The sequence below is a fragment of the Mesoplodon densirostris genome, chromosome 18 (genome assembly GCF_025265405.1).
Source record: "Mesoplodon densirostris isolate mMesDen1 chromosome 18, mMesDen1 primary haplotype, whole genome shotgun sequence".
Taxonomy (NCBI): Eukaryota; Metazoa; Chordata; class Mammalia; order Artiodactyla; family Ziphiidae; genus Mesoplodon; species Mesoplodon densirostris.
In genome coordinates, this window is record NC_082678.1 from 47,449,493 (window position 1) to 47,472,002 (window position 22,510).

Consider the following 22,510-nt stretch of genomic DNA (forward strand, 5'->3'; position numbering starts at 1 on the left):
CTTTGATCTATTTGGGTTATTTTTTTATATGGTGTGAGGTAGGAGTGGATTAAATATTTAAATTTTAAAAGTGACACCATCAGGCTTCCCTGGTGGCACAGTGATTGAGTCTGCCTGCCAATGCAGGGGACATGGGTTCCTGCCCTGGTCCGGGAAGATCCCACATGCTGTGGAGCGGCTGGGCCCGTGAGCCATGGCTGCTGAGCCTGCACGTCTGGAGCCTGTGCTCCGCAATGGGAGAGGCCACAACAGTGAGAGGCCTGCGTGCTGCAAAAAAAAAAAAAAAAAAGTGACACCATAAAATACTAGAAGAAAACAAAAAAATATTTATATAATCTTTGGGTGGAATATTTTCAGTGTATGATACCAAGAGAGAAAACATAAAGAAAAAGTGACAGAATTGGCTAGATAAAAAGGTAAAATGTTAGTATGTTTAATCACAAAGATGGAAGGTAAAGACCCTGGGAGGGAGTATTTGCATGAATGCCATTGTTTCAAATGCCAAGATTATACGATTTTTAAATCCCAAATCTAGCATGATCCCTGGAAACGGAAATTATGTCTAAGCATTCTTGTGTAAAACTAGGTTACAGTCAAAGAGCTGGCCTTAAGGTGTAAAGGTTTTTCACCAGGGTTTGTTGTTGTTGTTGTGTTGTTCAGGGAGTAAACTCTCGAAACCCTCGAAGACCCCCACCTAGCTCAGTAAATACAGGAGGGATCACAGAGATCATGGCAGAAGGAGGCGAATTAGAGTTTGTTAAAAGGATCATCCATGACAGTTTACAGCTTCAAAAAAGATTAAGGTAAGTTGGTAATAAGAATATTATTGACTGTGTAATTCAGAAAGAAACCATGTCAGTGAGAGGAAACAAAATCACTGTGGTCTGAAGAATAAACAGATAAAACCTGAAAAGTTAGAAGGTCCTACGGTCTGCAAAGACCCTGTTTCTGAGGATGCTCTCATGCCTTTAATTGATTTGTGTTTCCTGTAATCTACAGTGCATGGATAGAAAGGAGGAAAATACCATATTATTGTATTGCTCCCATTAGTATAGTCCTGTGATGGAACAAAACTGATTCAAACATGGCTTTTGATTAGAAAACAGATGGGTTCAGATCTGCCCCATGAACCAGAATAAATTTGTTGCCTCGTCCTTGAAGCAATTTATGTTCTTGGAATCAGTCTCTCAAACGATGACAGATGTGAGGACATTGAGCTGTCAAGAACTTAATGAAGGGAAACTGAGGTCACTAACCAGCTCCAGAGGAGAGTTAAGGCTATTCCTTTTTAAAAGCTAATTATTTCGGACAACACACCTGTCATTAAGCAGCATAAGGTACTCAGAAAGAGCTGTTTGTCTCGCTTGACTTCTCACCCTGCCAAGTGTTGGTGAAATGATGGATAATGTGGTAGTTCAGACTAAAAGGGATTTCAACCCTAGGATTTAGCTTTGTGACATAGAGAAGAATTTTTTAAAATTGTGGTAAAATATGCATAACATAAAATTTACCATCTTAACCATTTTTAAAGTGTACAGTTCAGTAGCATTAAGTACATTCATATTGTGCAGCTAACCTCCAGAACTCTTTCTTCTTGTAAAACTAAAACTCTGTACCCATTAAACAACTAGTCTCCATTCCCTCTCTTCCCATAACCCCTGGCAACCACCATTCTTCTTTCCATCTCTATGAATTTGACTATTTGAGGTACCTTATGTAAGTGGAATCATATTTGTCCCTTTATGACTGGCTTCTTTCCCTTAGCGTCAGGTCCTCAGTATTCATCTACGTTATAGCATGTTTCAGAATTTCCTTCCTTTCTAGGGCTGAATAATATTAATATTCCATTGTATGTATATACTACATTTTGTTTATCCATTTATCTGTTGGTGGACACTTGGGTTACTTCCACGTTTTGGCTATTTGTGGATAACGTGGCTAGGAACACAGATGTGCAAATATTTCTTAAGACCCTGCTTCGAATTCTTTTGGGTGAATACCCAGAACTGGAATTGCTAAGTAGGGAAGCCTTCCCCCCCCACTTTTGGATTTATAGGTGTTTAAAGCTGCTTATTTTAGTAGGCCAGTTCCAAAATCAACAAATAACCTGATTTGTTAAATGTGAGTTTATTTAAATATGGAAAGCAACTGGATTCTTGGATGATCTGCTTCAGAAAATTTACACAATATTAAAGCCAAAGGTTAATAAATTTTTGCCTTAAATTGACTTCTTCAACGAAAAATGGTACAGATGAACCTGTTTGCAAGGCAGAAATAGAGACACAGACATAGAGAACAAACGTATGGACACCAAGCGGGGAAGAGAGGGGTGGGGTGAATTGGGAGGTTAGGATCGACACATATACACTAATATGTATAAAATAGATAACTAATGAGAACCTGCTGTATAGCACAGGGAACTTTACTTAATGCTCTGAGGTGACCTAAATGGGAAGGAAATCCAAAAAAGAGGGGACATATGTATACATATACCTGATTCACTTCGCTGTACAGCAGAAACTAACACAACATTGTAAAGCAACTATACCCCAATTAAAAAAACAAACAAACATTAGGATGTGAGGAAGAAAGAGCCTTAAGTTATACTGAGCATTGAGAAGAGTCTGAGTAAGTAAAGTAAACTTAAAGCAACAGAGCACCGAGACTCATGACAGTAGGTAACCAGGGCCATGTGGCCATTTCAGTATATGTCAGCTTTTGAGGGAACTGGAGTCATTCAACAAAATGGGGAAGGTTGTTTTCAGGAGCCTATTAATCAGTAAGTTCTATTATTTCCAAAGTTCCATTTGAACTACAAAAAATATGTTTTAAATAAACACCATTCTAAGAGAGAGGAAGCTGGTCAGTACGTTCCAAGTCCGCCTGTACCTGGCTCTATGGCAGCCCACAAATTGAATGAAAGGTGAACGTTTGCTGGGAAGGGTAAATTGCTAGAGCCCATCATGTCTCTCAAGAGTCAACCATTTCAAGGTTGGTGTCGCATATAGGAAAAGTTACCCAGTTACGATTCATATAAAGAAAGGGTTCAGCAGTCTTGTCTGCTCTGTTAGGACTCAGGCAGGTTGAGAGGGAAGGTAAAAGGAAGAAAGGAAGAATGAAGTGATTTTCATGGAAGAGAAAATAGGGCAGTGTTTTTTGAAAGAGTTTTGATCACAAATATTGTTTACAATTTCATGTCATACTTTGGTGACTTTCATTTGTATATGTTACCAGTTCATGTCCTGCATATTTTTGTAGTTGACATAATGTTTATACCACTATGCAACTCTCAAATTTTAAAATGCTGTGGAAACTGCATATTTTGAAGCTATGAAAAATAAGGGATTGAAAACAAGTATTTAAACCCCACCATCTGCTTCTTATCCCCCTTCTTGTTCCTGAAGAAATGCAGAAATTAAGCCAAATTTGTAACATTATAGAGTGAAATAAGTTAAATTTGTTGGACTGATCTTAGTGATGGCACTCCAGATGCCTCACCTCCCCGTTATGATTCATGCCTTGCCTAAGTCACACTCAGCAGCAAGTGCAGTTTTGTATCTTAAGGAATTTTGCAGCTGGGAGGCCCTTGAGAGAGAAAGTTATCCAACCTCTTAGTTGTACAGATTAGAAATTTGGGACCCAGATCTCCTAATTCTGGTCCAGTGCTCTTTCCACCACTCTGTGTAGCCTCTGTAGCCCAGACTGCAGTTAGACTTCTAAGTACACAGCCTTTTCTTTTCTACTCTTTTTCTTTTCTTTTTTCTTTTCTTTATTGTTGAGGTATAATTGACATATGACATTATTAGATGGCCTTTCTACTGTTGATGAAGATTTACAAGTGCTTGTCTTAATAGCATTTTCTTTTTTTAGAGACTCACTCACCTAACCTTCTAAATACATTAGCAGACTTTATCAAACCCCTTATGGCCTGGATTTTACTCTTGTCATTGGTTATTAGGTCTATAGCTGATTCCCTTTAGGGCAGTGATTCTTTGATTTTTCCAGGAACCAGATTTACCAAGTTCTAACTTAATACTGGTTTTACTCCGTTTTTGCTTTTTCCTTTCCATTCCTTACCCCCTGCCAGATGGTGGAGACGTCTTGGGTCTGGGTAAAATCCACATATCTGGTGATGGATAATAAATTTAAAAATCTAGGCCTTTTGAAATGTGATTCTTTGACTTTTTTTGTTGTTGTTGTTGATGTGGACCGTTTTTAAAGTCTTTATTGAATTTATTACAATATTGCTTCTGTTTTATGTTTTGGTTTTCTGGCCAGGAGGCATGTGGGATCTTAGCTCCCCAACCAGGGGATCGAACCCACACCCGCTGCATTGGAAGGTGAAGTCTTAACCAATGGACTGCCAGGGAAGTCCCTCTGACTTATCTTTTAAATTTTTTCTCATTGGTAAAGTGAGATAATAATAGCTACCTCATACCACATAGGGTAGTCATAGAATTGAATGAATATGTATTTGATGTAATTAAAAATAATAATGAACAGTAAATAGGATCTTTTAAACTCTTGACCATTTTAGGAATCCAGTAGATTTAAATGCTATGGTCTACTGTGTTGAAAGGAAATTTTAAGAGTACTCTGTTATTTTACTTTAATGCAAAGTCCCCCTCCTTTTCTGTTTTTTTCTTAAAACTAGGTGCTAGCATAGTTACGGGGTGCTGTAAATGATGGTTGCAAGGAACAATTGTAGGGCTTCCCTGGTGGCACAGTGGTTAAGAATCTGCCTGCCAATGCAGGGGACACTGGTTCGAGCCCTGGTCCAGGAAGATCCCACATGATGCGGAGCAACTAAGCCCGTGCACCACAACCACTGAGCCTGCGCTCTAGAGCCTGCAAGCCAGAAATACTGAAGCCTGCATGCCTAGAGCCTGTGCTCTGCAAGCCTGTGCACAGCAACAAAGAGTAGCCCCTGCTCGCTGCAACTAGAGAAAGCCCGCGCGCGGCAACGAAGACCCAACGTAGCCAAAAATAAAATTAAAAAAAAACAAAAAGGAACAATTGTAAATTTTATAACTGAGCTTTTAGTTAACTTTCCAGCTGAAAGACTGTCCAGTTCTACAACAAACTTTGACTTACCTTTATAAAAGGGTAAGCCACTTCATTTTCCTTGTCTGTAAGGTTGGGATAATACCTTTTACGGTATTAAATGTTAAAAGAACATAGGAGCCAGCTCCCACATTGTTAAAAGAACAATATGGGACAATATAAGCTCAGAATGAATAATGACAATAATGGATTATAACCCACTGAATAAAGTAAGCAAATAAAATTCAAAGGGGATAGAGGAAAAGCTCCTTGTTTACTCTAGAATGTCAACTAGTAAATGTAGAAGGAATAATAAAATTAGAAAAATCACTGTTTTGCAATCATTATAGTAATAAATGATTCATGGAGGAATCAACAATGGAAAATTTGAAGAGGAACAGGATATTTTCATAGTTTCAAAGTATTTCCCCAGTTTCAAAGTATTTCCCCAGTTACAAAGTATTTCGGTTACAAAGAGATATATGGTAACTTTATAGTGGAGAGACTGGGGGATACCACCTTGACCAGGTGATCACCTCCTGATGGGGGTCAGGGGTCACCTAGAAGGACACGTAGCACCTCTGTGCTCTTCATGCCCAAAATGTTTTACCTGAATCTATGAGGAAATTTCAGAGAAACCAACTTGAGGGATTTGTAAGACAATTTTTCAAAAATATTAAGGTCGTGAAAGTAAAAAAAGACCACAGAACTGTTCCAGATTGAAAGAGACTAAAGAGACTTGCCACGTAAATGAAATGCATGATCCTAGATTGGATCTTGCATCAGGGGAGAAAATTGACATGAAGGACGTTATTGGGATAATTGGTGAAATTTGAGTATGGACTGTATTCCAGATAACAGTATCATATGAGTGTTAAATTTTCTCAATTTGATCATTGTTCTGTGGTTATAAAAGAGAATGTCCTTGTTTATAAAATGTACATGCCAAAATATTTAACATTAGGGGCATGATGATGTCTGTAGCTAACTCTCAAATGGTTTAGGAAAAAACAGAGCAAGCAAATGGGGCAAAGTACAGGGAATCTGGGTGAAGAATGTACTGGAATCATTTGTACTAACCTTGCAATTTCTATATGTTTGAAATAATTTCAAAATAATTTTTCTTGAAACCTGCTGTCTCTAAGGAATTACTAAATGCTGTAATGAGTGGAGTGCTACTTTCATCATTAAAATAGTATAATGGGTTCAAAATCTCTTGGGTAACTGATCTTCCTTTTCATTTTTTTTTCCTACATACATTTTGATTAGTTGTCACAAGATGCCTGTTAAGAGTAGCTAGGATCTAATGGGTAGGCTTTTTTTTTTTTCTGGCTGCGTCAGGTCTTAGTTGCCTGCGGCACACAGGATCTTCGTTGAGGCCTGCGGGATCTTTCGTTGTGGTGTGTGGGCTTTTCTCTAGTTGTGGCGCGCGGGCTCCAGGGCGAGTGGGCTCTGTAGTTTGCAGCACGAGGGCTCTAGTTGAGGCGCGCGAGCTCAGTAGTTGTGGCGCATGGGCTTAGTTGCCCCACAGCATGTGGGATCTTAGTTCCCTGACCAGGGATTGAACCTGTGTCCCCTGCATTGGAAGGCGGATTCTTTACCACTGGACCACGAGGGAAGTCCCTCAGTAGGCATTTTTTTAAAAAGTGAAGCTAAAACAATTTTTAATACACCCAATTACTTCTGCTTTTTCTATAAGAAATATAACTTGCAGAAAACAGTTGATATATTGATGAGATTCAATCTTAAAAGATAGGGAATTCCCTGGTGGTCCAGTGGTTAGGACTCTGCGCTTTCACTGTCAAGGGTGTGGGTTCAATCCCTGGTTGGGGAACTACGATCCTGCAAGCCGTGTGGCCAAAAAAAAAAGAAAAGATTCACGATATACTCTTTAGCTTACAGTAAGGGTTAAAAGAAATGAACTCTGCCAAGCCCATGTTAAATACCAATGACATATTACAAGCCTGAGTTATTTAAGTATTTGCTTCCCTTCATTTCCTGAGGAAATTTGTAGCATCTTACTTTTGTCTCTGTTCTGGGCCTTTTCTTGGCTTCTGGTGACTCTGATCTAATCTGTTCAGGACATGGATGCAACTACAGATTATCATACTAAGTGAAGAAGTCAGAGAGAGAAAGACAAATACCATATGATATCACTTATATGTGGAATCTAGAATATGGCACAAATGAACCTATCTACGAAACAGAAACAGACTCACTGACATAGAGAACAGACTTTTGGTTGCCAAGGGGGAGAGGGGATGGTGGAGGGATGAAGTGGGAGTTTGAAGTTAGTAGGTGAAAACTGTTACATATAGAATGGATAAACAACAAGGTCCTACTGTATAGCACAGGGAACTATATTCAGTATCCTGGGATAAACCATAATGGAAAATAATATAAAAAAGAATGTCTATATGTGTATAACTGAGTCACTTTGCTGTACAGCAGAAATTAACACATTGTAAATCAACTATATTTCAATGAAAAAAAAATTTTTTTAATCTGTTCAGGAATGCTAATTTTAAAAGAAAGGTGTTAATTAACCTTTTTTTTTTTTTTTTTTTTTTTGCCGTACGTGGGCCTCTCAGTGCCGTGGCCTCTCCCATTGCAGAGCACAGGCTCCGGACGCGCAGGCTCAGCGGCCATGGCTCACGGGCCCAGCCGCTCCGCGGCATGCGGGATTCTCCCCGACCGGGGCATGAACCCGCGTCCTCTGCACCGGCAGGTGGACTCTCAACCACTGCGCCACCAGGGAAGCCCCAATTAACCTATTTTATACTGTTACTTTGTGAGCACTAATTGCTCTTAATTTCTTTTCCTTCATCTTGTTCCTAACATACCAAAGGCTTTTAATTCCTGGTTAATGATTTCTCCACTGCCTTCTTAAAGGGAGCATATTCTTTTTCTTCCAAACCTTGTAAAGCCGCCAAATGAAATAGATTATGCTCTGAGTAAATTTACCCAGGTTTGTTTAAAGTAATTTAGGTAGGACAATTATTTATTTCAAATCAGAAAAAGGATTGATTAAACAAAAATAAGGATTGTCATCCGTTGTTGAACCCACAAACAATAAAAACAAATAAAATATTGGTTAATGCACACTACTTCTAAAGCAGTATAATAGTATTTGTCATACTTTTATAATTAATAAGATTTTCATCTGTATTATTTAATGTATTAGGTTGAACCATATAAAATTGCCAGTCTTCAACAGTTTCCAACTTATAAAAATGGAAATTTTTTGTAGTTTTAACTTAGCATGTGATTTTAGAGGCTCTTAAATTCACTTAGAGTTTTTGTTACTTTAAAATTTACCTTCATAATAGCTATTTTGCATACAGACAAATACATATTGAATGTATATCCCCTTAATCTGAAATTTCTCTTTAAAACTAATGTGCAATTAGATGAATTTCAAATGACAGGAGTAATTATGATGCTTGGTGAAAAAAGCAGGATACAGATTATGTTGCTAATATAACTAAGCTATGTTATAAAGCAAGAAATATGCAAAACATTACTATATTGTTAACTATTCTTTATGTATATTTGAAGATATAAGGTACATCATTATTTAGAAATTTATATATTTAAATCAGTTCTATTGAGGTATATAACTTGCATACAGTTACATTCTCCAATTTAAGTGTATGATTTGATGCATTTTGACAAATGTGTACATTACCATCACCACAATCAAGATATAGAACATTTCCATCACTGTAAAAAAGTTCCCTTGGGCTTCCCTGGTGGCGCAGTGGTTGAGAGTCTGCCTGCAGATTCAGGGGACGCGGGTTCGTGCCCCAGTCTGGGAGGATCCCACGTGCCGCGGAGTGGCTGGGCCCGTGAGCCATGGCCGCTGAGCCTGCGTGTCCGGAGCCTGTGCTCCGCGACGGGAGAGGCTGCGTCAGTGAGAGGCCCAAGTACTGCAAAAAAAAAAAAAAAAAAAAAAAAAAGTTCCCTAGTGGCCCTTTGCAGTCTCTTCCCACCCTACCAGCATCTAGTGATCACTGATTTTTCTGTCACAGTAGTTTTTTGTTTGTTTGTTTGTTTTTTGTTTTGTTTTATTTATTTTTTGGCTGTGTTGGGTCTTCGTTGCTGCGTACGGGCTTTTCTCTAGTTGTGGCGAGCAGGGCCTACTCTTGGTTGTGGAGCACGGGCTCTAGGCACACGGGCTTCAGTTGTTGTGTCACAGTAGTTTTGCCTGTTCTAGACTTTTAAATAAATGGAAACATACAGAATGTAGTTTTTTGTGTCTGGCTTTGTATTGTAAATATTTTAACTTTTCTGTGTATTATGATGTTTTGACCTCTCTGGCTGGGGGAGACTGCCCCTCCCTGGGCTCTTTGATTCTTAGACATGGCAAAGGACCAGCCTGAGCAGGCCTTGGATCTGCAAGCCCAGAGCTCTCCCTCCTCTCTCTGCCCTTTCAGCCCAGGAGGCCATCTTCCTCTGCCTGAGTCATCCCAGGGCTGGGTGCCAGGCAACTGAGGACCACTCCATAGCCCAGAGCCCACAGAGGTTATTCACACTAGCTGATCCTACAGTGCTACTCTTGCCCTGCCTTGCCCATCCTGAGGAAACCCCAATAAAGGCCGTGGCCTAAGCCCTCCCCTCACTCCTGTCATCTGCTTCCTGACCACCCTAGTGTCTTCCCCATGTGACCCTGCATGGTGAGTCCTGCCTGTCTCTAGGAATTGTAAGTATAATAAACTTTGTTTTTTCCTGAGCCTGTCCTCTGTCTCCTTGTGGCTGCACCTTACTGGCCATCTCATAAAAGAACACAAAACAGGCTTTCACGTAGCATGTCCATACACTGTATGAATAGTCTCCCTTTTTATTGCTAAGCAGTACGCCATTATGTGAATATACCCAATTTGTTAATCCACTCACCAGTTGATGGACATTTGGATCATTTCCAGGTTTTGGCTAGTATGGATAACACCACTGTGAACATTTGCATACAAGTCTTTGTGTGGACTTAACTTGTCCTCTGTCTTGAGTAAATACCTAGGAGTAGGATTCCTGAGTCAAGTTGCCAGGCTGTTTTCAAGTGGCTGTATGTAGTATTTTACATTCTCACCAGCAATATATGAGAGTTCCAGCTGACACCATTTGATATTCTCATTCTTTTTTTTTTTTTTTTTTTTTTTTTGCTGTACGCGGGCCTCTCACTGCTGTGGCCTCTCCCGTTGCGTAGCACAGGCTCCGGACACACAGGCTCCGCGGCCATGGCTCGCGGGCCCAGCCGCTCCGCGGCATGTGGGATCCTCCGGGATCGGGGCACGAACCCGTGTCCCCTGCATCGGCAGGCGGACTCTCAACCACTGCGCCACCAGGGAAGCCCTCTCATTCTTTTAAAGTTTATCCATTCTAATGGTTATATAATGATATCTCATTCTGGTTTTAAGTTGCATTTCACTGATGACCAGTGATGGGGGGCATCTTTACATGTGCTTGTTGGTCATTCCCGTATCTCTCTTTCTTTTGTAATAGACTTTTTAAAAAAATTTTATTGGATTCTAGTTGATTTACAATGTTGTGTTAGTTTCAGGTGTACATAGACTTTATTTCTTAGACTAGTTTAAGGTACAGCAAAATTGAGGGGAAATTACAGAGATTTCCCATATACTCCTGCCCTACACATGCATAACCTCCCCCATTCTCAGTATTCCTCACCAGAGTGGGACATTTGTTAAAATTGATGAGCCTACATGGACACTTCATTATCACCCAGAGTCCATCATTTACATTAGGGTTCATCCTTGCTGCAGTATGTTCTGTGAGTTTGGACACATGTGTATTTACATGTATCCACCATTATAATATCATACATAATATTTCTACTGCCTTAAAAATCCTCTATGTTCTATGTATTCACCCCCTTACCCCCGCCACTGATCTTTTTATCATCTCTATAATTTTGCCTTTTCCAGAATGCCATATAGTTAGAATCATACACCATGTAGCCTTTTCAGATTGGTTCCTTTCACTTAGTCACATATATTTAAGTTTCCTCCATGTCTTTTCATGGCTTAATAGCTCATTTCTTTTTAATGCTGAATAATATTATGTTGTCCGAATGTACCAGTTTATCCATTCACCTACTGAAGGGCATCTTGGTTGTTTCCAAGTTTTGACAGTTATGAATAAAGCTGCTATAGACATCTGTGTGTGTATTTTTGTGTGGACATAAGTTTTCAGCTCCTTTGGATAAATACCAATGAGCACGATTGCTGGATCACATGGTAAGAGTATGTTTGGAAGACTGCCAAACTGTCTTCCAAAGCAGCTAAACCTTTTTTGCCTTTACACTAACAGTGAATGAGAGCTTCACTGAATGTTGCTCAACATCTTCACCAGCATTTGGTATTGTTAGTGTTCTGGATTTTGGCCATAGGTGTGTAGTGGTATCTCATTTTAATTTCCATTTCCTTGATGACGTGATTTGGAGCATCTTTTTATATGCCTGTTTACCATCTGTATATCTTCCTTGATGGGTATCTTATTAGATACCCATTTTAAAACCAGGTTTGTTTTCATATTGTTGAGTTATAAGAGTTCTTTGTATATTTCAGATAACAGTCCTTTGTCAGATATGTGTTCTGTAAGTATTTTCTCCTGATCAGTGACTTGTCTTTTCATTCTCTTGACAGTATCTTTCACAGAGCTTAATGAAGTCCAGATTATCAATTCTTTCTTTCATGGATCCTGCCTTTGGTGTTGGCATCTACAAGGTCATTACCAAATCCAAGCTCATCTAGATTTTCTCCTATTTTATCCTCTAGGAGTTTTATAGTTTTTTTTATATATATATATAATGTGGATGTCTAGGCGAGCACCATTTGTTGAAAAGACTGTCTTTGCTCCATTTCATTTCTGTTATTAGGAATTTGTGTCCTTTCTTTTTTTTTCTTAGCCTGGCTAGAGGCTTATTGAATTTATTGATCTTTTTAAAGAACCAAATTTTGACTTCATTGATTTTTCTCTGTTGATTTCCTGATTTCAATTTTTATTATTTCTTTTCTTCTGTTTGTTTTGGATTTAATTTGCCCTTTTAGCTTCCTGAGGTGGAAGCTTAGATGGTAGATTTTAGATCTTTCTTTTCTAATGTATTCATTCAATGCTATAAATTTCCCTCTAAGCACTGCTTTCACTGCACACATTTTAACAAGTTGTATTTTCATTTTCATTTAGTTAAAAGTATTGCTTAGGAGTTCCCTGGTGGCACAGTGGTTAAGAATCCGCCTGCCAGAAGACCTAAATAGACATTTCTCCAAAGAAGATATATAGGTTGCCAACAAACACATGAATGAATGCTCAACATCATTAATCATTAGAGAAATGCAAATCAAAACTACAATGAGATATCACCTCACACCCGTCAGAATGGCCATCATCAAAAAATCTAGATACAATAAATGCTGGAGAGGGTGTGGAGAAAAGGGAACCCTCTTGCACTGTTGGTGGGAATGTAAATTGATGCAGCCACTATGGAGAACAGTATGGAGGTTCCTTAAAAAACTAAAAATAGAATTACCATACGACCCACCAATCCCACTACTGGTCATATACCCTGAGAAAACCATAATTCAAAAAGAGTCATGTGGGGCTTCCCTGGTGGCGCAGTGGTTGAGAGTCCGCCTGCTGATGCAGGGGACACAGGTTCGTGCCCCAGTCCGGGAAGATCCCACATGCCGCGGAGCGGCTGGGCCCGTGAACCATGGCCGCTGAGCCTGTGCGTCTGGAGCCTGTGCCCCGCAATGGGAGAGGCCACAGCAGTGAGAGGCCCGCGTACCGCAAAAAACAAAAACAAAAACAAAAAAAGAGTCATGTACCACAATGTTCATTGCAGCTCTGTTTGGAAGCAACCTAAGTGTCCATTAAGAGATGAATGGATAAAGAAGATGTGGCACATATATACAATGGATATTACTCAGCCATAAAAAGAAACGAAATTGAGTTATTTGTAGTGAGGTGGATGGACCTAGAGTCTGTCATACAGAGTGAAGTAAGTCAGAAAGAGAAAAAGAAATACCGTACGCTAACATTTATATGGAATCTAAGAAAAAAAAGAGTCATGAAGAACCTAGGGGCAAGACGGGAATAAAGACGCAGACCTACTAGAGAATGGACTTGAGGATATGGGGAGGGGGAAGGGTAAGCTGTGACAAAGTGAGAGAGTGGCATGGACATATATACACTACCAAACGTAAAATAGATAGCTGGTGGGAAGCAGCCGCGTAGCACAGGGAGATCAGCTCAGTGCTTTGTGACCACCTAGAGGGGTGGGATAGGGAGGGTGGGAGGGAGGGAGACGCAAGAGGGAAGAGATATGGGAACATATGTATATGTACAACTGATTCACTTTGTTATAAAGCAGAAACTAACACACCATTGTAAAGCAATTATACTCCAATAAAGATGTTAAAAAAAAAAAAAAGAATCCACCTGCCAATGCAGGGGACACGGGTTCAAGCCCTGGCCTGGGAAGATCCCACATGCCGTGGAGCAACTAAACCCACGTGCCACAACTACTGAGCCTGTGCTCTAGAGCCCATGAGCCACAACTACTGAGCTTGTGTGCCACAGCTACTGAAGCCCACACGCCTAGAGCACGTGCTCTGCAACAAGAGAAGCCATCGCAATGAGAAGCCTGCACACCGCAACAAAGAGTAGCCCCCACTCACCACAACTAGCGAAAAGCCCACACACAGCAACAAAGACCCAGTGCAGCCAAAAATAAATAAATAAATTTATTATTTTTTTAATATTGCTTAATTTCTCTTGAGATTTCTTCTTTGACCCATGTGTTATTTAGAAATGTATTGTTTAATATCCAAGTATTTGGGGATTTTCCAGCTCTCTTTCTGTTACTGATTTCAAGTTTAATTCCCTATGGTGTAAGAGCGGACGTTGTATGATTTTTATTCTTTAAAATTTGTTAAGATGTATTTTATGGCCCAGAACACGGTCTGTCTTGGTGAATATTCCATGTGAGCTTGAGAAGAATGTGTATTCTGCTGTTGTTGGATGAATAGTTAATAGATGTCAATTAGAGCCAGTTGATTGATGGTGCTGTGAGTTCAACTATGTCTTTACTGATTTTCTGCCAGCTGGATCTGTCCATTCTGATAGAGGGTTGTTAAAGTTTCCATCTCTAGTAGAGGATTTATCCATTTCTCCTTGCAGCTCTGTCAGTTTTTGCCTCATGTAGTTTGATGCTCTGTTGTTAGGTACAAATACATTAAGGATTGTTAAGTCTTCTTGAAAGATTGTCATCTTTATTTAGCATTGTGTAATTATTCCTGATAACTTGCCTTGGTTTGAAGTCAGCCCTGTCTGAAATAAGTATTTCACTCCACTCTCTTCTTGCTTGCTTGGTTTCTTAAGACAAGTTGGATGTAATTCTTATCAATAGGTAAGGTGTATCTTTTTCTAGCTTCTTTGAGGATTTTTTCTTTATCTTTTTTATTTTCTGTGTTTTAAAAATCACACACCTAGGTGTAGTTTTCTGGGCATTTTTTCTACTCAATGTTCTCTTAACTTCCTGGATCTGTGGTTTGTCTCTGACATTAATATGGGGGAAATTCTCAGTCATTGTTTCAGATTCTTCTGTTCTTTTCTCTTTCTTTTCCTTCTAGATTTCCATTACACATATTTTATACCTTTTTAGTTGTCCCACAGTTCCTGGGTATTGTATTCTGGTTGTTTTCCTTTTTTTTTTAATCAACATTTTTTAAAATTTATTTATTTATTTATTTATTTACTTATTTGGTTGAGCTGGGTCTTAGTTGAGGCAGGCGGGCTCCTTAGTTGCGGCTCACTGGCTCCTTAGTTGCAGCACTCGGGCTCCTTAGTTGCAGCATGCATGTGGGATCTAGTTCCCTGAACAGGGATTGAATCCGGGCCCCCTGCATTGGCAGGCAGACTCTTAACCACTGTGCCACCAGAGAAGCACTGGCTTGCATTATTTGTGATGAGAAGTCTGATATTAAATATTTATCTTTATTCTTTTGAACAAAATGTGTCTCTACCCTCTCCCTGCTTTTAAGATTTTCTTTTTATCTCTAATTTTCTGTAATTTGATTATAAGGTGCTTTAGTATGTTTTTTGTTTTAATTTTTATTTTATATTGGATTAGAGTTGATTAACAATGTTGTGTTAGTTTCAGGTGTACAGCAACGTGATTCAGTTATACATATAGATATATCTATTCTTTTTCAAATTCTTTTCCCATTTAGGTTATTGCAGAGTATTGAGCAGAGTTCCTTTGTGCTATACAGTAGGTCCTTGTTGGCTATCTGTTTTAAATATATAGTATGGTTTTCTTTATGTTTCTTCTGTGTGGAGTTCATTGAACTTCTTGTATATGTGTTTATAGTTTTTATCAGTTTTGGAAAAATTTTGACCTTTTTTTTCAAATATTTTTGTCCTCCTTTTGTGCCTTTTCTGAAACCCCATTTATGTGTACTGCTTGATATTGTCCCATTGGTCACTGGTGCTGCGTTTTTTTTGGTCTTTTTCTTTTTTTTTTTTTCCCCCTGTGTGCTTTATTTCAGGTAGTTGTTTTGCTGTGTCTTCAAGTTCACACATCTTTTCTTTTGCAGAGTCTAATATGCTGTTAATCCCATCTGTGAATTTTTTATTTTAGATATTATAATTTTCATGTCTAGAAGTTCCATTTGGTTAGTTTTTGTATCTTCCCTCTTGCTCTTCATCACGTCCATGTTTTGTTATGGAGCATATTTCTAATAGCTGTTTTTTTTTTGTTTGTTTGTTTTTTTGTGGTACACGGGCCTCTCACTGTTGTGGCCTCTCCCGTTGCGGGGCACAGGCTCCGGATGCGCAGGCTCAGCAGCCATGGCTCACGGGCCCAGCCACTCCGCGGAATGTGGGATCTTCCCGGTCCAGGGCACGAACCCGTGTCCCCTGCATCGGCAGGCGGACTCTCAACCACTGCGCCACCAGGGAAGCCCCTAATAGCGGTTTTGATGTTCTCATCTCCTAATTCCATCATCTCTCTTATTTCTTGTCCTGTTTCTAATGATTGATTTTTAAATCCTGGTTGTGAGTCATTTTCCTGCTTTTTTTATTTTTATTTTTTATTTTATTTATTTATTATTTTTGGCTGCATTGGGTCCTTGTTGCTACGCACGGGCTTTCTCTAGTTGCAGCGAGCAGGAGCTTCTCTTCATTGTGGTGCGTGGGCTTCTCATCGCGGTGGCTTCTCTTGTTGCGGAGCATGGACTCTAGGCGCACGGGCTTCAGTAGTTGTGGCACACGGGCTTAGTTGCTCTGCGGCACGTGGGATCTTCCCAGACCAGGGCTCGAATCTGTGTCCCCTGCATTGGCAGGCAGATTCTTCACCACTGTGCCACCAGGGAATCTCTCCTGCTTCTTTCAATGTCTGGTAGTTTTTGACTGGATGCTGGACATTGCATATCTTATGTTTGGGGGTGCTGCGTTTCATTCTGTTCTTTTAAAGGGTGTTAAACTTTGTTTTGATGCTTACTTCAGTTACTTGTGATCAGTTGGATCCTTTCAAATCTTGCTTTTAAGCTTTATTAGGGTAGATATAGAACAGGCTGTATCCCCATTACAAAGCAGTATCCTTTCCAGGACTCTACTAGATGCCCCTTTTATTAACAGGGTCTTTCTGCTCTGGCTAGTAGATCCACAAACTAGTCCCAGCTGTCTGGAATCCAGGAATTGTTCAGCTTACTGATTTCTGAGAGTTCTTTCCCTAGCCTCCACCCCACACATGTAGATCATTCTGCAGAATATTCCAGCGACCTCCTCTGCAGATGCCCAGAATTCTCTCCGTATGCAGCTCCTTCCTCTTGTATTCTGCTCTTCAAATTCTTACTGCCTCAGCCTCTCTGAACTCCAGTCTCTGTCTCATCAATTCAGCAAGATTATTGGGTTCTGTTTTAGTTTCCTTTCCCTGTTTTGCAGCTTGGGAATTTCCTTCAGGCAGTAAGCTCTGGCAGTTATAGGGCTCACCTTGTTTTTCTCTCTGAGATCATAGGTCTTCACTGCAGTTGTCTAGTGTCTGAAAAATTGTTTCATATATTTTGTCCAGTTTCCTAGCTTATTGTGGAAGGGCGGTTTCCTTACTAGTTAATCCTTCATATGCTGAAGCAGAAGTCCTGTATAAATTTTATACTTTGCAAACTTTTTAGAATAATCAGAAGAAATAAAGTCTGTCCTTTTACCTTTTAACCAGTTCACTCCATCTTCATACTCCCTCTTCTGGATTTGTATTTGCTATAGAAGAAATTTATTTCATGTTCTGTTGAAACTTTAATGCAATATATATTCTTAAGTTATTTGCAAGTGAGTGCATCTCAATATACAGGTTCATGCTAGATTTTACAATTTCTCTTAATATGGTGTGGGGGGGTGTATATGCATGTTTTTTCTGTTGTTTATTAACTAATTTCTGTCCCAAAGCTAAATGACCTTCATTCTGAGCATTGCAGGTGAGACCTCTCTCTCTTACTCTCTTTCCACATACATACAGCCCTAAAATCATTGGAGAGGCTAAGTGGCTTTTTTTTAAGTTGCTTTGGGCTATTGATACAATTCTTGTTATTGTCACTTGTAACTTAACTCAATATTTGTTTGCTACTCTTATCTTTTTAACTTGAGTAATGCTTAACTTAAAAATGTGTAACCACATAAACAGTGTTTGACTTGCCTGATTCCTGCTCCCCCCACCCACCAGGTGGTATAGCTGTATGCTGGGAAAGAAATGCAGCCTGGCTCCTCTGAAGGAAGAACTTCGAATACAAGGGGTACGTCTTTGTCATTACTCTTCTGGTGTATCCACTTTTGATGGTACTTGGAGTATAGATAGAACTTTCCTTTATACCTAAAAGCTCTAAATGTGTTTTTTGTTTTTTTTATTTTTGCTTGTTTATTTTTTAATGTTGTAATTTTGGGGCTAAAGGGAACTTTTTATAAATTATTAAAATAAGGCCTTCTTTGACCAATAAGAAAAGATGGGGAAAACAGGATGAGTAGAATGTCAGAGAGAAACCAGACATCAAAAACCCTGGTGTCTGCCTACAACTGACCCCACGTCTGACTCCATTATAACTGCAGAAACTGAAGCTAAGGGGCTTGTTCCAGGTCACACGTCTAGTTCACACGTCTAGTTATCAATGAACAGCTGAAACCAGAATGATCTTCAGTCCGGTGTGCGATCTTCACCCCACTATGGTGTGACCCACACAAGTTCAGCCCCTTGCTTTTGTTTTGAAAAGCAGGTGACAAATACATACTTCCCCAACTCCCCTCCCAGTTGATGGTGTTTGGGCGTGAATAGGCAGGAGCAGGATGACTTTTCAGAGAAGGGGGTCAGATGTGGGTTCAGCAGTAGAACCAAGTTTCTGATTTCAGTTTTCTCTCTGACATTCCACTCATCCTATTTTCCCCACAACACCTTTTCTTTGTTAAAATTGTAACAGCTAGAAAGTAGTTCTGTTTTCTTTCCTAAAATCTGGTAGACAAAAGGGAGACTACATAGCTGTGTCCAGCTAGGCCTTAGAGGCTCTCTTTCCTAAACAAAAGAAAACAAAAGAACATATGAATCATTTTACCAGTGGTTCTCTGAAGGGCTGTGTTTTGAGTGTTTCATATATTGGACCTTCAGGCCAGAGCTATAAGTTCTCTCTCGTGTTTTATGGCAGGAAGAAGGCCCACAACTTTGTCGAGAGGTAATTTATTCATTGATTATTAGGCAGCTGTGCATAACTGTTTTTGGATGGTAGTGTTTGTTGACTGATGAAAAGAACGACCAACATATAACTTAACATGAGGCGGGAGCCAGAAACATAGTAGAATTACTAGAATGATGAGATGCTGTGTTTGCTGGTTTCAGGTTCCTAAAGTCACCTACACTGAATTCTGCCAAGGTCGGACAATGAGGTGGGCTTTGGCTTGGAGTTTTTATGATGATGTAACAGTACCAGTAAGTAGAGACCTTCCTTTAGCTTCTCTGAATTCCAGCACATGGTGGGTTTTAGTCGGTCATAAATGAACTAAATCTGTACTGTCCTGTTTTCCTGAAGTTTGCCCCAAATGCTTATGTCAGAATCGAAAGTGGAGGGGCTGCAATGGGGAAATGAGGAGATGTTGGTCAAAGGTTATACTTCCAGTTGTAAGATGAATAAGTTCTTGGGATCTAATGTACGGCATGGTGACTATAGTTAACAGTACTGTATTATATACCTTAAAGTTGCTAACAGAATAGATCTTGTGTTCTCACCACAAAAAAAGAAGTAATTATGTGAGGTGATTGAGGTGTTAACTAACCTTATTTGGTAGTCATTTCACAATATTTGTGCAAGAAATCATCACAGTTGTACACCTTAAACTTACACAATGATATATGCCATTTGTACCTCAATGAAGCTGGAAAAAAAAAAAAAGAATGGAAAGTGGTTGTAAACCAGACATGGTCCTGGAAGGCTGACCATGGTGACTATGGAACCTTTCTCTGTGAGTTTGTGCAACTCATTGATTCTTACGCAGCAGACATAAATGAGTTGGAAATGCATCTTTTAGGAATTAAAAAATTCAGGTACAGGGCCTCCCTGGTGGCGCAGTGGTCAAGAGTCCGCCTGCCGATGCAGGGGATACGGGTTCGTGCCCCGGTCTGGGAGGATCCCATATGCCGCGGAGCGGCTGGGCCCGTGAGCCATGGCCGCTGGGCCTGCGCGTCCGGGGCCTGTGCTCCGCAACGGGAGAGGCCACAACAGTAAGAGGCCCACATACCGCAAAAAGAAAAAAAAAAAAAAAAAAATTCAGGTACAAAAACTTTGTGGGTATGATTATTCTGTTAGATATTCCTCAAGCACTGAAATTGAAGTCTGTTTATTTTCTATTAACACTGCTGTTTTCCTAGAGTAACTATCTCCTGGGGTTCCTGGTGGATGTAGAAATTACCATTTGGGGTTGCAGGTTTTTGATGTGTAAAACTTAGAGATCATTCCAATGAAGAGTTCTGTCTTGGCTTTAAGATTAGCACTGGAATACTGATGAGTTTTGAAGCTGGGTGATAGTTCATTACCCTATTTTGTCTACTTTGCATGTGCTTGAGCTTGAACATTCTTCCGTAATAGAACGTTTTAAAACATTTGTTCCACAAAATTCTCATTGTCCTCTGTGTTGCTATATGCAAAAGAAAAATGTTTCTGAACTGGTTAGACCGAATAATTATTCTGGGCCGTGCTAAGAGGTGGTAATAGAATAGCATCTGTTTGTTCTCACATTTCCCTTGGAAGAATGATTGACTTACTGTTGCCTGAAGCCATCTGCCTTAACGTTCATGCACACGTTGCTCATCGTGGGCTGCTGCTTCCCACAGTGTTTACGGAGGCCTAGTACCTGCTCCTTGCCGTCTCTGATCCCCTGTCCACACCACAGGCTTGTTCTGGGTGCTCCTCTCCCAAGGTCTTGGCCACGCTTGGTCTCCAGAGCCTCTCTTAGATGCTGCTGTGTCTATGAGGCTCTTTCCTTCTCCCATAGGGCAGAGGAGTAGAGACGTGTGCAGAAGTACAAGGGGGTGATTTGCAGATGTTTCTGAATACATGAGCTCAGATTTGAAACTGAGCCTTTCCTTCCTGTGCTCTGCAGCTAGGTGTGCTGCTGGATTGAAATAAGTTTCCCAGTCAAGTCTGATTGGCCTGCCTGTTGGAAGCCTAGACTTGCCTCTGTGCCATGCAGAAGGGTATCTAGAGGTTTGTGTTTGAAATTCTCACTGGTTAAAACAGATGGTTCTGCTTTTTTGACCTCCCTGAGGGATTATCCTTTCTGTTGTCTTCTAGAGCACTAGGGCTTTCCCACCAAATGGTTAAAATCGTTAGTAATGTCCTAGCTTATCCCTGTGCAGACACTAACAGCTGCAGGAAAATGGAACTGCACCTGTTTCCAAATGCTTCCTGTTTAACCTGCTTTCTGTACTTGTTGGTACCGCAGGCAGAAGAGCTGATAATGAGCTCTGGCACTCTTCAGGCCATCTCAGGGACCAGCGTCACCCTTGCCCTCTTGGATTAGTAGCTATTTCAGATCAGAGTATCCAAGAGCACTATGTTTTTGTGTAGCAAAATCAGCTTACTTTACTTGCTCCCTCCCTCCGTCTTTTAAGCCGTCCGTGAGCCCTGTTCATAGTTTCAGCCATCAAAGGATGCCTCTTGCTAAGGGCTTCAGGTTTCTCCCATGCCAGAGTACTCATCCCTCCCCACCACCACCCCCAACCCAGAGTTGTTAATAATGCACTCCCAAGTGTTCCATTAGGTACACTTAAACTGCTACAGGGAAAATGGCAATTTCTGATTTGTGGTAACCCAGCAACAGTTTCTTAGCACTGGTGCCCTTGATCAGCATCTGCTTTCCCAGGGGTAGTCCCAAGGCACTCGGGACGTTTTTAGTGGACTGTCCTCTTGGTTCACCTTCCCTCTACCTGGACCTCTCCCACTCCTTGCTTTTTGACATGGTCACCTCATTTCCTCCCCTTGCTCCTGTCAGTGGTGGGGAGGGAGGAGGATATGCTGCTTTAGGTGAGGAGAGGAAGCCAAGGACTAGAGCTAGTTAAGCAGAAATATTGACCTACTTCCCCATCCCACCCCCACTCCCGCCTTTTTAGGGTAAATGTGCAAGTTACTATGGCAACTTCTGTTTTCACTTATCTCAGGCCTACTGACTCGTTTCTGTTGGTGCTGAATGCTGAAAAATTCCAATTCACTTCTGATTCAGGTGCCCACACTAAGCCCATTGCTCTTGTCTGGATTTATTTTAACAGCAAAAAGACGAGTCCTAGTGTTGATAGAATTTTGTACATTCATTTTTGACTGATGACAAATATAAGGAAACATAATGTAAAGACGGTTCTTTACAGAATTTTAACAAGCCACTTACAATGCCTCTTTGTCCGAGCTTCTCCTCTAATTGCTCAAGGCATTATTTTAGGTTTGCTTTGCTTTGCTTTCAGAAGTTTGACACTTGTTAAAAGAAAAAGGAAAAATAATGTAGCCGTAGTAAATTGTGCACTCTTGGTCTGAGCATTGCCCAGGAACTCTGGTTATAAAAAATGACCTTCCTGGGTTCAAGACATTTCCTTTGAGACTGGGTCTTTCCTGTCTAGGGAGTAATAACTAGAGGGCTTTTTGGAGAACAAATGGAGGTAAGGGGTCAAATTAATTATGTAACCTTGTTAGTGTCAGAGTGGGGGTCTTCTGATAGTGCTCCACTTACTATTCCACAGGTTCTCAAACTGATTCTAGATAGAGGAGGGATTCTGTGTTGGTGCCCAGGGGATGACAGTTGGGGGCAGATGTAAGGCTGGTACTTCAGGGCTCTCTCTCATTTTAACCAGAGCTGATCTGCTTTTGTCAGTATTATGTATTAATTTTATTTATTGAAAGGATTCTGCTGTTAAGACATGGTTAGAAAACCA

At 40.3% G+C, this 22,510-nt stretch overlaps 1 protein-coding gene across 1 annotated transcript in view; it reads left to right on the top strand.

The window, feature by feature from the left end:
* Positions 1–22,510, top strand: part of METTL16 (methyltransferase 16, RNA N6-adenosine) — a 63,537-nt gene that overhangs the window by 29,411 nt on the left and 11,616 nt on the right. Inside the window, exons 6-8 of the mRNA XM_060082309.1 lie at positions 661–803; positions 17,777–17,846; positions 18,935–19,024. Of these exons, the coding sequence (XP_059938292.1) occupies positions 661–803; positions 17,777–17,846; positions 18,935–19,024 (303 nt within the window). The remainder of the gene's footprint in view (positions 1–660; positions 804–17,776; positions 17,847–18,934; positions 19,025–22,510) is intronic.